Source organism: Jaculus jaculus, chromosome 5, assembly GCF_020740685.1.
Source record: "Jaculus jaculus isolate mJacJac1 chromosome 5, mJacJac1.mat.Y.cur, whole genome shotgun sequence".
Lineage (NCBI taxonomy): Eukaryota > Metazoa > Chordata > Mammalia > Rodentia > Dipodidae > Jaculus > Jaculus jaculus.
In genome coordinates this window covers 9,317,455-9,330,290 of record NC_059106.1, presented here as the reverse complement: position 1 = coordinate 9,330,290, position 12,836 = coordinate 9,317,455, and the positions used below count along the sequence as shown (strand labels likewise).

The 12,836-nt window shown below is 49.3% G+C and overlaps 2 protein-coding genes across 8 annotated transcripts in view; both read left to right on the top strand.

Annotated features, from left to right (window-relative positions):
* The window catches only part of Ttc13 (tetratricopeptide repeat domain 13), a 63,221-nt gene extending 62,161 nt beyond the window's left edge, over positions 1–1,060 (top strand). For all 6 annotated transcript variants that reach the window (XM_045149997.1, XM_045149996.1, XM_045149995.1 and 3 more), the window contains one exon: positions 209–1,060. In XM_045149997.1, coding sequence (XP_045005932.1) covers positions 209–323 — 115 coding nt within the window. In that variant the 3' untranslated portion in view covers positions 324–1,060. The remainder of the gene's footprint in view (positions 1–208) is intronic.
* A 10,497-nt stretch (positions 1,061–11,557) lies between these two features.
* C5H1orf198 (chromosome 5 C1orf198 homolog) overlaps positions 11,558–12,836 on the top strand; it is a 31,310-nt gene continuing 30,031 nt past the window's right edge. The window contains exon 1 of one of the 2 annotated variants that reach the window (XM_045150557.1): positions 11,558–11,577. Coding sequence is in view for 1 of the 2 variants with exons in the window: in XM_004659690.2 (XP_004659747.2) it covers positions 12,366–12,704 (339 nt within the window). In the remaining variant the exon portion in view is untranslated. Of the gene's footprint in view, positions 11,578–12,356; positions 12,705–12,836 lie in introns of those variants that run through there. The other variant, XM_004659690.2, reaches the window with a different exon arrangement.

Below are 12,836 nucleotides of genomic sequence, written 5' to 3'. Positions count from 1 at the left end.
CCCAAAGCCCTGGCTGAGCCTCTGAGCAGCTCAGGGCATGTGGCCTCGGTTGTGGAAGTGTCCGTCTGCCACTCTGCCTATCTGATGTCCCTCAGGATGACTCAGGAGATGCTGGGAAGTTCATCACAGGGCTGAATGTAATACACACTGGGGCCCGTTCTTGTAAGGTGACCGTCATAGTCACACCTCCCCTGTGCTTCTCTTCCAGCATCTCCCCTTCATACAAGACCCTGCCCTCCGTATCAGAGACGTTCCCGACACTAAGGTCCATGATCGAGGTGCTCAACACGGACTCGAGCCCACGGTGTCTCAAGAAACTCTAGTTACGCTGCCAGATTTGTATGTGTGAAGGGCCAGGCCTCTTGCTCCTTAAGTTATTTTTTAAAACATGGAATTATTAAGGAATTAGGTCCTTTATTACTTTTGATACCAATTTTTGATAGGGATTGAATACTTGAAATCGTTTCCTTTACTTTTTCTGAACTGTAATGGAAATCATGAAAATTGGTTTTTGGGGAAAAGCTACTTGACTGGAAGGGAAGTCTATGTACCAGCAGTAACCTGTTGGCTTCCGTGTATAAAGTTGTATGGCGCCTCCCTTCAAGCAAAAACGTTTGCTTCAAAAAGCCAAAAATTAATGATTATGATTACAAAGCCAAGAACAAGCGGGAATGTCTGTACCCTTCAGAGGCGCAGGCACCCCCAGACTTCTTCCTGTGTACCCTTTGTGGGGTCGCCTGGTGGACCTCACACATGGGGTGCTCACAGGTATCCGTGGCACCATGGCTCACAGCCAGGAGCACTGACTGAACGACGCAGACAGTATTTGCCGATGTCCCAACTCCGAGTGACTCAACCATGTCTTTCTTTTCGTCATTGGAAAAAGAATAATAAACCAAGGTGATTTGTATAAATCACAGTTTTTTGGCACTGGATTATGTATGTTTTGATTTTGTGAGCTAGTTTTGCTTATAAGAACTTTAAAAAGGTTGCTTGTCTTTTTATCAGACATGGTGAATGATGGGAGTGAGAAGGTTCATTAAAGTGTTGCAGTTTCAAATCATGTTCACTTTTCCTTTTCTTGCTGTCGTCACTGGGTTTTTTGTTTGTTTGTTTGTTTTGTTTTTTTGAGGTAGGGTCTCACTGTATCCCAGGCTTACCTGAAATTCACTATGTAGTCACAGAGGGTGGCCTTGAACTCTCAGAGATCCTCCTACCTCTGCCTCCCAAGTGCTGGGATTTAAAGGTGTGTACCACCATGCCCGGCTCTTTTGGGGGGTTTGTTTTTGTTTTTGCTCTACAACTCCATCATCTGGGAGTCAGTCATATCTCTTCTGTTTTCCTTTCTCTCCCCCTTTCTGTGTGTTTCCAGGGTATTGGCATCTTAAAGAACTAGAGAAAGCCACATACAAGCAGTTATGTAGCGAAAAACTTTATTAAGAGCAAAGTGATAGTAAAGGGTTGAATACACTGCCAAAGAGACAGTGGCCACTCACGGGGAGAGAACTCAAGGACAGGAGGTGGTTCTGAGACTCTATAAGAATTTTAGGGGAGGGTAGACAGTAGCTAGGGGCACAGTTTGAGTGTTTCTCTGGTTTAGTTGACAGATTTGGGTTACATAACATGTTTTCTACTGTGCATGTTCCTTCCTATGATGCATCTGAGTTTAATCATGCAGCCCAGTTATACATAGGCACAAAATGGTAAATAATGGTTTCTCCTTAAAAGCTCACTTCGAAGGCACAGTTTGCCTTACTGTACATGCACTCAACACCAGTTCAGGCTGAATGGTCTCTTACTATTCCAATCCTAGATCTCAGGACATATTTGAATAGGTACTAATCACAAATAATGGTTGCTAAGGGAGGAGGAAACTGATTGCTTGGAGTGGGTTGTACATACGGCTCCACACAAGTGTGGGACCCAGGTTCCCTGCAGTTTACTGCTCAAGTCGAGAAGTGTTCCGGGTGGGTAGGCTATTCCCTGTTTCTCCACTGCTCCTGCAACCAGGAATGGGGTTGGGCTTGCACATATGAGGCAAGCAGCATTCGCTGAGCTACTCCCCCACTTAAGTAGTTTTTTTTTTGTTTGTTTGTTTTGAGGTAGGATCTCGCTGTGGTCCAGGCTGACCTGGAATTCACTATGTAGTCTCAGGGTGGCCTCGAACTCACAGCGATCTCCTACCTCTGCCTCCCGAGTGCTGGGATTGAAGGCATGCACCCCTGGGCCTGGCAAGTATCTAGTTTCTGTTTTGACCTTCTGGTGAGAACCTGGGCCATGATGATTTAGAGTGAGTCAGTGCTCACTGCAGGACAGCACATTTGAGCCACCCTGTCCATGGGGGGCTTTTGGACATGCTGTCCTGGGAACTGGACCCCAGAGACGTGGTCCTTGTCCTCATTTCCAGGTAACCACTGAGGGATCAGTGGTGGTGACACGAGTCTCCAGAAGTCCTCTGTAGCCCGAGTCCATAGCCACAGGTCCACCTCCTTGTGAGCTGGCTTGGATGTCTGCAGTTTCACAGGACAGCTCTGTCCTACATTAGCCAAGAAAATTACCCAGGCCTCAGACTCTGAAAGAAAATGACGCATGTCCTTAGTCCTGCGCCCACATACACCACTGGTAGCAGCATGAACCATCACCGCCCCCGCCAGAACAAAGGCAAGTTCTATTCATTAAGTCCTTACAAGCGGGTAGCTGTGTCTTCCTCTTGTTAGTTTGAGTACGCGGTGTTAAACACTTGACACTCCTCCACCAAGAGCCACATCCCCTACAGACGGGCCATGTCGACTCTGAGGAATCCAGCGTGGACAGGCCTTCCCAGGAGATGGCTTCACCATGGGAGTACATCCTTTGAAATGGCTCCTCCGTTTGGGTGGCAAGGTTTTCTTTCTTTCAGTGCCAGGAATGTGATTTCTTCCAGGGAGTTGTGGGTCGGGGGTCCCTTAACGTCCCCAAAACATTACAGGTTATTGCCAACATACTTGGTTGCCCACCAAGCACGAGACTGTAAGACCCTGTTGTGTAAGACACCACGTGCTTGGGCTGCAGAACACTGAGAAATCACGCTGGAGCTGAGCTGGAAGCCTGTTCCCTGTTGACTAGCTGTTAGGATGCTGGAAAGAGCTATGCAGCCTGTTGGGGGAGAAAAGTCATCAACAGTCTTAACCAGCAGTGGGCCTGGCAAACCTCATGGCTGGCCGGCCAAGCCAAATGTGCCAACTGGTGCAATGGTGACATGTCTGTTATGAGGGTTAAATGTGAGGCCTGCTCCATGGGAGGGAATTCATGCCTAGTACTGACAGCCTAGTCCAACATCTGTGACTGGGGAAAGTATAAGCCCTAGGGGGAAAACTGCTACTGTTGTCTGGCTAAATGGGTATATTATGCCCATCAAAGTGCCCTCTAAATACTTCAGTTTATGCCCATGTATTAGTGCTGCTCTCACGTTTGGTTAGAGAAGCTTCTCTTTTCACATGGCAATGACCACTGGGGAGACTCAAAACCCATCACAGTGACAAGAAGTGACAGTGGAGTGTTGAGCACTAAGTAAGGCATCTCTGTCACACGCTCTGAGGCTCAGGAACCACTGGCAAAGAGGTGGCAGAAAGGATGTAGGAGCCAGCCCATAGGCTAGTCGAGAAAGCCGTCTTCGCCTTGTACCCAAGTCATCCATCTGCTTGCCACAGTCGCCTTCGCTGCAGCCACGTTAGGCCGCTGGACTCCCACTTTCCCTTTCACCGGATGCATCGCCCACCATGTCGGCTGTGGACACCAGCTCCAAGACCACCGCCACAGGTGTGAAGGAAAAGAAGGAAGTTGTGCAGGAAGCAGAGAATGGAAGCAAAGCCCCTGCAAATGCTAATGAGGAAAGCAACCGGGGAGCAGGAAGCTGCCATAAGGTGGATGATGTTGACGGTGGGGAGGAGGAGGAAGGTGATGGTGAGGAAGAGGATGGAGATGAAGATGAGGCTGAGGCTTGTAGATGATGATGTCCATACCAAGAAGACTGTTGAGGATGAATATTTAGCGAAAAAGGAAAAGTTACTGAAAACAGGCCACAGTGACCTCTGCACCCTGCACTTCCCTCTCATAATCTAAACATGGTCACCCTCGAGGAGAGAGGCTGGAAAGATGGTTTAGAGGTTAAGACGTTTGCCTGCAAAGTCAAAGGATCTTCATTTGATTCTCCAGGATCCTCGTAAGCCAGATGAACAAGGAGGCGCATGCATCTGGAGTTCGTTCGCAGTGGCTGCAGGCCCTGGTGTGCCCATTCTCTCTCTCTCTCTCTCTCAAATAAATAAATAAAATATGTTTTTAAAAAGGAAAATTTGTATTTTTGTTTCCATTTTATATTTTTGTACATATTGTTAGGGGTCAGCCATTTTTAATGATAATGGATGACCAGACTGGCCTTCCCAGGGTTCTCTGTCTTTCTTCTGACTTTACTTGTGGTGTGACCATGTTACTTATAATTTCAAAGGAGAAAAAAAATGCCTTGTAAAAAAAAAAAAGCAAAACCAACAACAAAAAATAATCTTATTCTGAGCTTTCCAGTAGTTAACTCTTTTTGTGTACGTAGCTGCGCTGTAAGTAGTGGGTCTGTGAAATGTGTTAGTAGCAACACAAAACTTAAAGTTCTATCTCACCCTACAGTATGTTTGTGAAATGAAGAAAATGATACTGTTGTAAACTGATTGTGAAACTCTATGACCTTTAGAATAAAGTTCATCCTCTGGAGTAAATAAAAAAAAGAAGTAGTGGATCTGTATGAGATAGTTTAAAAGGCCAAAGGCAAAAGGTTTCTTTTTCTTTTGTTGTCTATGAAATTGCTGTCTATTTATGGTTTGGGCTTTTTGATTGTTTGTTTTTTTTGAGGTAGGGTCTCACTCTAGCCCAGGCTGATCTGGAATTCACTATGTAGTCTCAGCATGGCCTCAAACTCATGGCAATCCTCCTACCTCTGCCTCTGCTAAGATTAAAGGTATGCACCACCAGGCCTGGCTTTTTTTGGCTTGTTTGATATATGTATGAAACAATGTCCAGCAATAAACTGAAATTTTATTTTGCTTCTAACAAGTTTTATTTTGTTCTAACAAAAAAGGGGAGGGAGGGAGGGAGAGAAGAAGGAAGGAAGGAAGGAAGGAAGGAAGGAAGGAAGGAAGGAAGGAAGGAAGGACCAAAAGAAGGGGAGGAGTGTTTTGCAATACCATCTTCTAGACACAGAGTGGTCATAGCACTCATGACTTCACAATGGCCAACACTATCTCCACAAGATCTGCATAATAGGGCCGGGCATGGTGGTGCACGCCTTAATCCCAGCACTTGGGAGGCAGAGGTAGGATTGCTGTGAGTTCAAGGCCACTCTGAGACTACATAGTGAGTTCCAGGTCAGCCTGGGCTAGAGTGAGACCCTACCTTGAAAGAAAAATAAAAACAACAAAAGGTCTGCATAATAAGAGGGGGAATAATGACATTAAAATGGAAGAGAGACTAGTTGGAAAGAAGGAATTCAGTGGAGGGGGGATTTGGGAGAGGGAAAAGGGAGAGTGATGAGAGGGGATTATGATCATAGCACATTGTGTATATGTATGGAGGTTGTTAATAAAAAGTTACTTAAAAATAAAAAAAGGAAATGGGCTGGAGAGATGGCTTAGCGGTTAAGCGCTTGCCTGTGAAGCCTAAGGACCCCGGTTCGAGGCTTGGTTCCCCAGGTCCCACGTTAGCCAGATGCACAAGGGGGCGCACACGTCTGGAGTTCGTTTGCAGAGGCTGGAAGCCCTGGCGCGCCCATTCTCTCTCTCTCCCTTTATCTGTCTTTCTGTGTCTGTCACTCTCAAATTAAAAAAAAAAAAAATAAATTAAATTAAAAAAAAAAAAAGGAAACTGAAAATGCCCATGGCCTGTGTGGTCTGGCTCTCTAGAGGGATCTTCCCAGCCATAAGGAAAGTAGGAGATGCCACTGGCATGCCAGCTCCCTCATTGGCCTTAAGTGGTAGGACAGCTTAATCTCCACGGCAGAGGTGAGCGGTGGTGACAGCTGAGAGAACGTGCTCTGTTCTTCCCAGTCAGTTCAGCTCCAGCTCCTGGGCCATGAGGTCACCTGATACCAATAGTGTCCCTGATACAATTTTGTGGTTCAAAGCAGAGACTGGATTCAACCACCACTTAAATGCGATGATAACAGCTGAGTGTGCTTTCTCGTGTGGACATACAGTATCCCCAGGTCAGTGGAGGGCACCCAGAACATGGACACAAATGCTCTATTCTTAGGTGTCTTGCGTGTGCTCCCCAACTGCTGGAGGTTTGGATTAGGTGACTGGGCATTCAAGACAGTGGTTTTCAAAGAGTAGCCCTGGACCAGAGGGCCGGCAGCGTCAGGGCCTTGCTGAGGACATAAGTTTTGAGTCACTACTGGCGATCTACCCGATGAGAGAGATTCCTGGGTGGCTCCAGACCTTGGTTTATACAATGAGATTCTGTCGTGAGCAATCAATCATGGGAAGCATGGCGCTCTGGGATGTAAACATGTCGTGTCTGCTGCCACATGTTAACCGTTGTCTATACCTCTAGTCCTCCTAGCTTCCTCCAACCAAGCTGCGAGGAGAGAGAAGTCAGAAAGTTCTTTGAAGAGCCGGGAGTGTGACACATGCCTATAATACCAGCACTTGGGAGGCTCTGTGAGTTCAAGGCCACCCTGAGACTACATGGTGAATTCCAGGTCAGGCTCAGAGCGAGACCCTACCTCGAAAAAGAAAAAGTTCTTTGATGGCCAAGGTCTATGTGACGATACACTTGGGGAGTTAAGGGTGGTGGGACATGTGTGTAGTCCCAGAACTTGGAAGGCTGGGGCCGAAGGATCATCAGTTCTGAGCCACCTTAAGCTACATGACATGTCCCTGTGTCTCAAAGGAAGGCATGGTAGCCCATGACTATTATCCCAGCATTTGGGAGGCTGAGTATCACCCGTTTGTGCCAGGTATGGCGGCACACACCTTTAACCCCAACACTTGGGAGGCAGAGGTAGGAGGATCGCCGTTAGTTTGAGACCACCCTGAGACTACATAGTGAATTCCAGGTCAGCCTGGGCTAAAGCAAGACCCTTCCTCCAAAAAAAGAGAGAAAAGGATCACCAGTTTGAGGCCAGCCTAGGCTACATAATGTTTTCTTACTCAAAGAACTGAAGAAAGGCACACAAGTAATTATATTAGGAGCCAAATAATCGTAAAGGTTTGTATATACCACTAATGAGTGGCACTTGCCTGCAAAGCCTAAGGACGTGGGTTAGATTGCCCAAGACCCACATAAAGCAAGATGCACAAAGTGTTGCATGCATTTGGAGTTCATTTGCAGTGATTAGAGGCCCTGGCATGCCCATGCTGGCTTTCTCTCTCCTTCTTTCTCTCTATTCATCACTCTGCTTGCAAATAAATAATAATAAATAAAATATTTTAAAAATTCTCTGACAGTATATTTGATACAAAACACTTATTATTATTATAAGGAAGCAATATTTGCTTTGGAATCAGCATGAGGCCAACAGCACATTGCCAAAGAACCCTTCCTGTAGCTTCAAAGCAAACATGCCAATCACCCTTGTTATTAGGATTAGTGGAGAGAAACCTGGACATTCAGGTCAATGTGCTGGGCCTTCCTTGCATTCACATGAATAGGGAATACTGACAGTAACAAGAAGTAAACTCCCAGGCTTGTGGCTGCATTAAAAAAAAAAAAAAAAAAAACAAACTTCAGGCCGGGCGTGGTAGTGCACGCCTTTAATCCCAGCACTCAGGAGGCAGAGGTAGGAGGATTGCCATGAGTTCGAGGCCACCTTGAGACTACGTAGTGAATTCTAGGTCAGCCTGAGCTAGAGTGAGACCCTACTTCAAAAAAAAAAAAAAAAAAAAGCTTCATATGGGTTGGAGAGATGGCTTAGCATGTAAGGCACTTGTCTGCAAAGCCAAAGGACCCAGGTTCGACTCCCCAGGACCCACATTAGCCAGATGCACAAAGGAGCACATGTGTGTGGAGTTTGTTTGCAATGGCTGAAGGCCCTGGTGTGTCCATTCTCTCTCTCTTGCCCTCTTTTTCTCTCTCAAATAAATAAACAAAAATTTTTTAAAAATATATAAAAAAGAAGCTTCATAAATGCTAAAGGAGTCAAGCTGCTATTGAATGGCTTTGCTTTTCCCATTGCTTCAGTGTTGTAATGTGGTGTGGTGCGTAGCGGTGCCCCCTCCATATGGGTGCCTACAGTAAGGTATGGGGCGCTGGCCTGTAGTGGCCTGAGGGACACAGGGTGTCCTGCTCCATCGCTCTTCCGCTGGAGTCTTACTGGCCCCGGAGCTTGCAGGTCTCTGCTTCACTAACAGACTGGAGTTAAAATGTGCATTACCATGCCTGTTTATGTAGTATCTGGAGATTTGAACTCTGGCAATCTCAACACCACCCCCACCCCAGCAAGGGTGCACTAACCACTGAACAACCTCTTCAGCCACGCTCCAATATTAGCTATAACATCCTTTTATCTTTCTTTTTCTTCTGCCTACACTTGGATTTTTTTTTTTTTTTCGAGACAGATCTTACATTTGTAGCCTAGGGCTGTCCGCAACTTACTGTATAAGCCTTCAACCCAGGCTGCTCTCACATTTGTGGCAGTTCTCCTGCCACAGCCTCCTGAATGGTACAATTGCAGATGCTGATAACATTTTTAAAAAATATTTGAGAGTGCTGGAGAGATGGCTTAGTGGTTAAGGGGCTTGCCTGTGAAGCCAAAGGACCTCAGTTCGATTCCCCAGGACCCAGGTAAGCCAAATGCACAAGGTGGCGCATACATCTAGAGTTCATTTGCAATGGCTGGAAGCCCTGGCACACCCATTCTCTCTCTCTCTCTCTCTCTCTCTAATAAATAAATAAAAATAAAATATTAAAAAATATTTGAGAGAGGGAGGTAAGTGAATAAATATTAGTAAGCCAAGGCCTCCTGCTGCAAAGGAAGTCCAGATACATGTGCCATTTTGTGCATCTGGCTTTACGTGGGTACTGGGGAATCAAACCCAGGCCATCAGGCTTTGCAAGCAAGCACCTTCAGCAGTGCAACTGTTTCTCCAGTCCCATATTTATTTATTTTCTTTCTCTCTTTTTTTTTTTTTAAATAGGGTCTCACTGTAGTCTAGGCTGACCTGGAATTCACTATGTACTCTCAGGTGGCCTTGAACTCACAGTGATCCTCCTACCTCTGCCTCCTGAGTGCTGGGATTAAAGGCGTGCGCCATCATGCCCAGCTTTCTTTTTCTTTCCTTCTCCCTTCCTTCCTTCCCTCTCTCCTTCCATCCCTCTTTTCCTTCCTCCCTTTCTTTCTTTCTTCCTTTCTTTCTTCCTTTCTCCCTTCCTCCCTCCATCTCTCTCCCTTTTTTTCTTCCTTCCCTTTCTTCCTTTCTCCCTTTCTCCCTCCTTCCCTCCCTCTTTCTCTCTCTCTCTCTCTTTTTCCTTCCTTCCCTCCTTCTTTCTGCAGGGCTGCATGTAGCCCTGGCTTGCCTAAATTGAACTTCTGACCCCCAACCTCCATCTTCAGTGCTGAGACTACAGACGTGAATCCCAGCATCTGGTTTCTGCTTTGCTGAGGATCAAGCCTGGGGCTTCGCGCTGGGCAAGCACTCTCCCAGCAGAGCTGTTTCTGCAGTCCCTCCTGCCCCGTGACATCTTGATGGCGGGGTCTTCTATGACAAAGCCTGCCACATTCATGACATTCCAAAAACATTCCCAGGACTCTGGGAGGGAGGTTGGTAGGGCCAGGTCACATTTAGATCAAGGCTATTTCTGTGTTTCGTTATTTCTGTGTTTCTCCTCAGAATCTCAGACAGAATTAGCCAAGTGCTGCTTAGGACAAAGACCCTAGTAGCTGATGGGGTAGCTCTGTCCAGCAGCAGTGGAAATAGTCCTTCCCCGGGACTTGCTACAGTCCCATGAAAATCAACCAGGTGTCAACTAGGTGATGGGGTGGGTGGGTGAATGGCCCTGGATAATTTTAATTTTGTGGTTTGCAGAGAAAGATGCTTCAAAAGTGACAAGCCTGCTCCCCTTCAGACTTCTGTAGGGAAGGGTCTCCTATGCCTCTCTGTGGAACCTTTCCACGCTCTTCAGTTTGTTTGCAAACAGCTAGCCGCGCAGAGTTCTTGTGATTTCTGACATTCCAGACAGAATCAGCCTTACCATTTTTGGAAGTTTATTCCCCACTTAGGTTGATGCAATATAGGTCCAGTACACTGACCCCCCTCACTGACTTCTCTGATCCCCATTTAGGAAAGGGAGCGATGTCTAATTAGCACCCAGGGGGCTTGCTGCCCAGGGAAGGCATCACAGGGGAGATGGGGCACTTAGGAGCTGCCCTCCAGGGGAAAGGTCTCTGTCCCACGCAGCAGGGTTTTCACAGCGTTGGTTGGGTGGACCTCCCAGAGCCAGTGAGTCCCCCTCTTACAACCCGCAGGAAGGAGCGGACAGGCACAGACAAAGCAGACTGGCTGGTGAAGCAAAGCTTTATTCCTAGAAAGCGAAGCAAAGCTGGGCATGGTGGCACACGCCTTTAATCCCAGCACTTGGGAGGCAGAGGTAGGAGGATCGCCGTAAATTCAAGGCCACTCTGAGAATACAGAGTGAGCTCCAGGTCAGCCTAGACTAGAGTGAAACCCTACCTCGAAAAACCAAAATTAAAAGAAAGAAAGAAAGCAAAGCAGAAAGTTGAGGGGGACCGCCGGTAACCCACCTAGTGACCAGGACCAGGGGTTCCTGTATCCTCACAGGGGCCAAAAAGGGTTCAGTTTCCCGGGACTGGACTGGTTACTTTGAACAGATATGGAGGCACTTGATGAAAAAAGGAGCTGGGGTGGGAGGGGGGTAAGGGGGTGGGGAGGCTGAGGGGTGGAGGGGTGGGGGGGGTGGTTCAGTCCATTTCTTAGTGAGTCAGGGCTTTTTGGAATTCAGTCAGTCCCTTGGACTTGTCATGAGTGATATTCTTTTTTTCTTTTTTTGTTTTTATGAGGTAGGGTCTCCCTTAGGCCAGGCTGACCTGGAATTCACTATGTAGTTTAGGCTGGCTTCAAACTCACAGCGATCCTCCTACCTCTGCCTCCCGAGTGCTGGGACTAAAGGCGTGCTCCACCATTCCCAGCTGTGGATATTCTTTTGAGGCCTGTTACTTGACCTAATTACCTACAAAATGGGGGCTAATTCTTTCCTTTTTTTTCTGTTCATTTTTAAAAATTTATTTAATTGAGAGCAACAGACACAGAGAGAAAGGCAGATAGATTGAGAGAATGGGGGCGCCAGGGTCTCCAGCCACTGCAAACGAACTGGGGAATCGAGCCTCGAACCGGGGTCTTTAGCCATCTCTCCAGCCCATGGGGACTAATTCTTAATTCCTATCACTGTAGGGTTCCTGGTGTCTCCATCACTTTCACCAGGACCTTTTCTTTTTCTTTGAGAGGGCGTGGCAAAGAGGCTCACTGTGGAGCCTAGGTTGGCTGAGATCCTCCTGCCTAAACCTCCAGGTGTCGGGATTACAGTGTCAGGATTACAAACGTAAGTGACCATGATGCCCGGGTTAGCAGGTTTTTTTAAGACTGTGGTACAGGAGTTCAGCTTTCCTGGGCAGCCCTCCCCGCCCCGCTTCCTAGGAGGGTACCGATGAGTCTGTACCCGAGACTGGACAGGACCGGACCGCTGAGGGAGAGCGCAAACTAGAAAATGGGCCGGAGAGCTGAATAGCTGGACCAAACGCTAGCTATGCTGGGCACGTGGAGGAGTAAGTTTCCTTTGTCAGCAATGACCACGTGGCACCATGGCGGTCCACTCCGGGAGTTAGCCAAACAGGCCTCTCCTGGACAGCCGGGCGTGAATGTGGACCCGCCAGCCCCACCAGTGACCAGACGGAGCCTCGAAAAGTGCCCGCACTGCAAGGGCAGCGAGGGGTCACAGGGAAAGGGCAGGGAGAGTCGGCCCTCCGGGGGGCGGGGCTTTGGGGAGGGACTGGGGTGCGCAGGAGGGGCTCTGGAGAGGGATCGGGGCGCAGGAGGGGCTCCGGGGAGGGATCGGGAGCGCAGGAGGGGCTCTGGGGAGGGATCGGGGCGTAAGAGGGGCTCCGGGGAGGGACCCGGGGGCGCTGGCTGAGTGGAGGCGAGACACGCGCAGCCTGGACTCCGGGCTGTGCTCCGGGACCGGTCCCCGGGTCTGGAGGAGGCCGGCTCAGCTCTGGGTGGCGGCGGAGGCGGGGCGGAGGGCGGGGCGCAGGCGTCCGGGTGGGAGCGGGTCCCGGGGCGGGGCGCCAGCGGCCGGGAGGCGGCGCTCGGGGCCGGGGCGGGCGGCCGGGCATGGCGTCGATGGCGGCGGCGATCGCGGCCTCGCGCTCGGTGGTCATGAGCGGGAACCGGCCGCTGGACGACCGGGAGCGAAAGCGCTTCACCTACTTCTCGTCGCTGAGCCCCATGGCCAGGAAGATCATGCAGGACAAGGAGAAGATCCGCGAGAAGTACGGGCCCGAGTGGGCGCGGTTACCGCCCGCGCAGCAGGACGAGATCATCGACCGCTGCCTGCTCGGGCCGCCGGCCGGCAGCGCGGGGCGCGCGGGGGACGCGGGGGACCCCGGCGGCGCGCGCTTCCCCGGCCTGCGCGGGCCCACGGGCCAGAAGCTGGTGCGCTTCGGCGACGAGGTGGGTGCGGCGGGACGGGCCTTGCGTGGGCGAAGTGGGCGAGGGGGAGTTCCAAAACCCCGGGATGGGGGCCCGGTACGGACACCTCCTCGCATCCCGGGTGGGGCGCGGGCCCACCGGGACGCTGGTCCG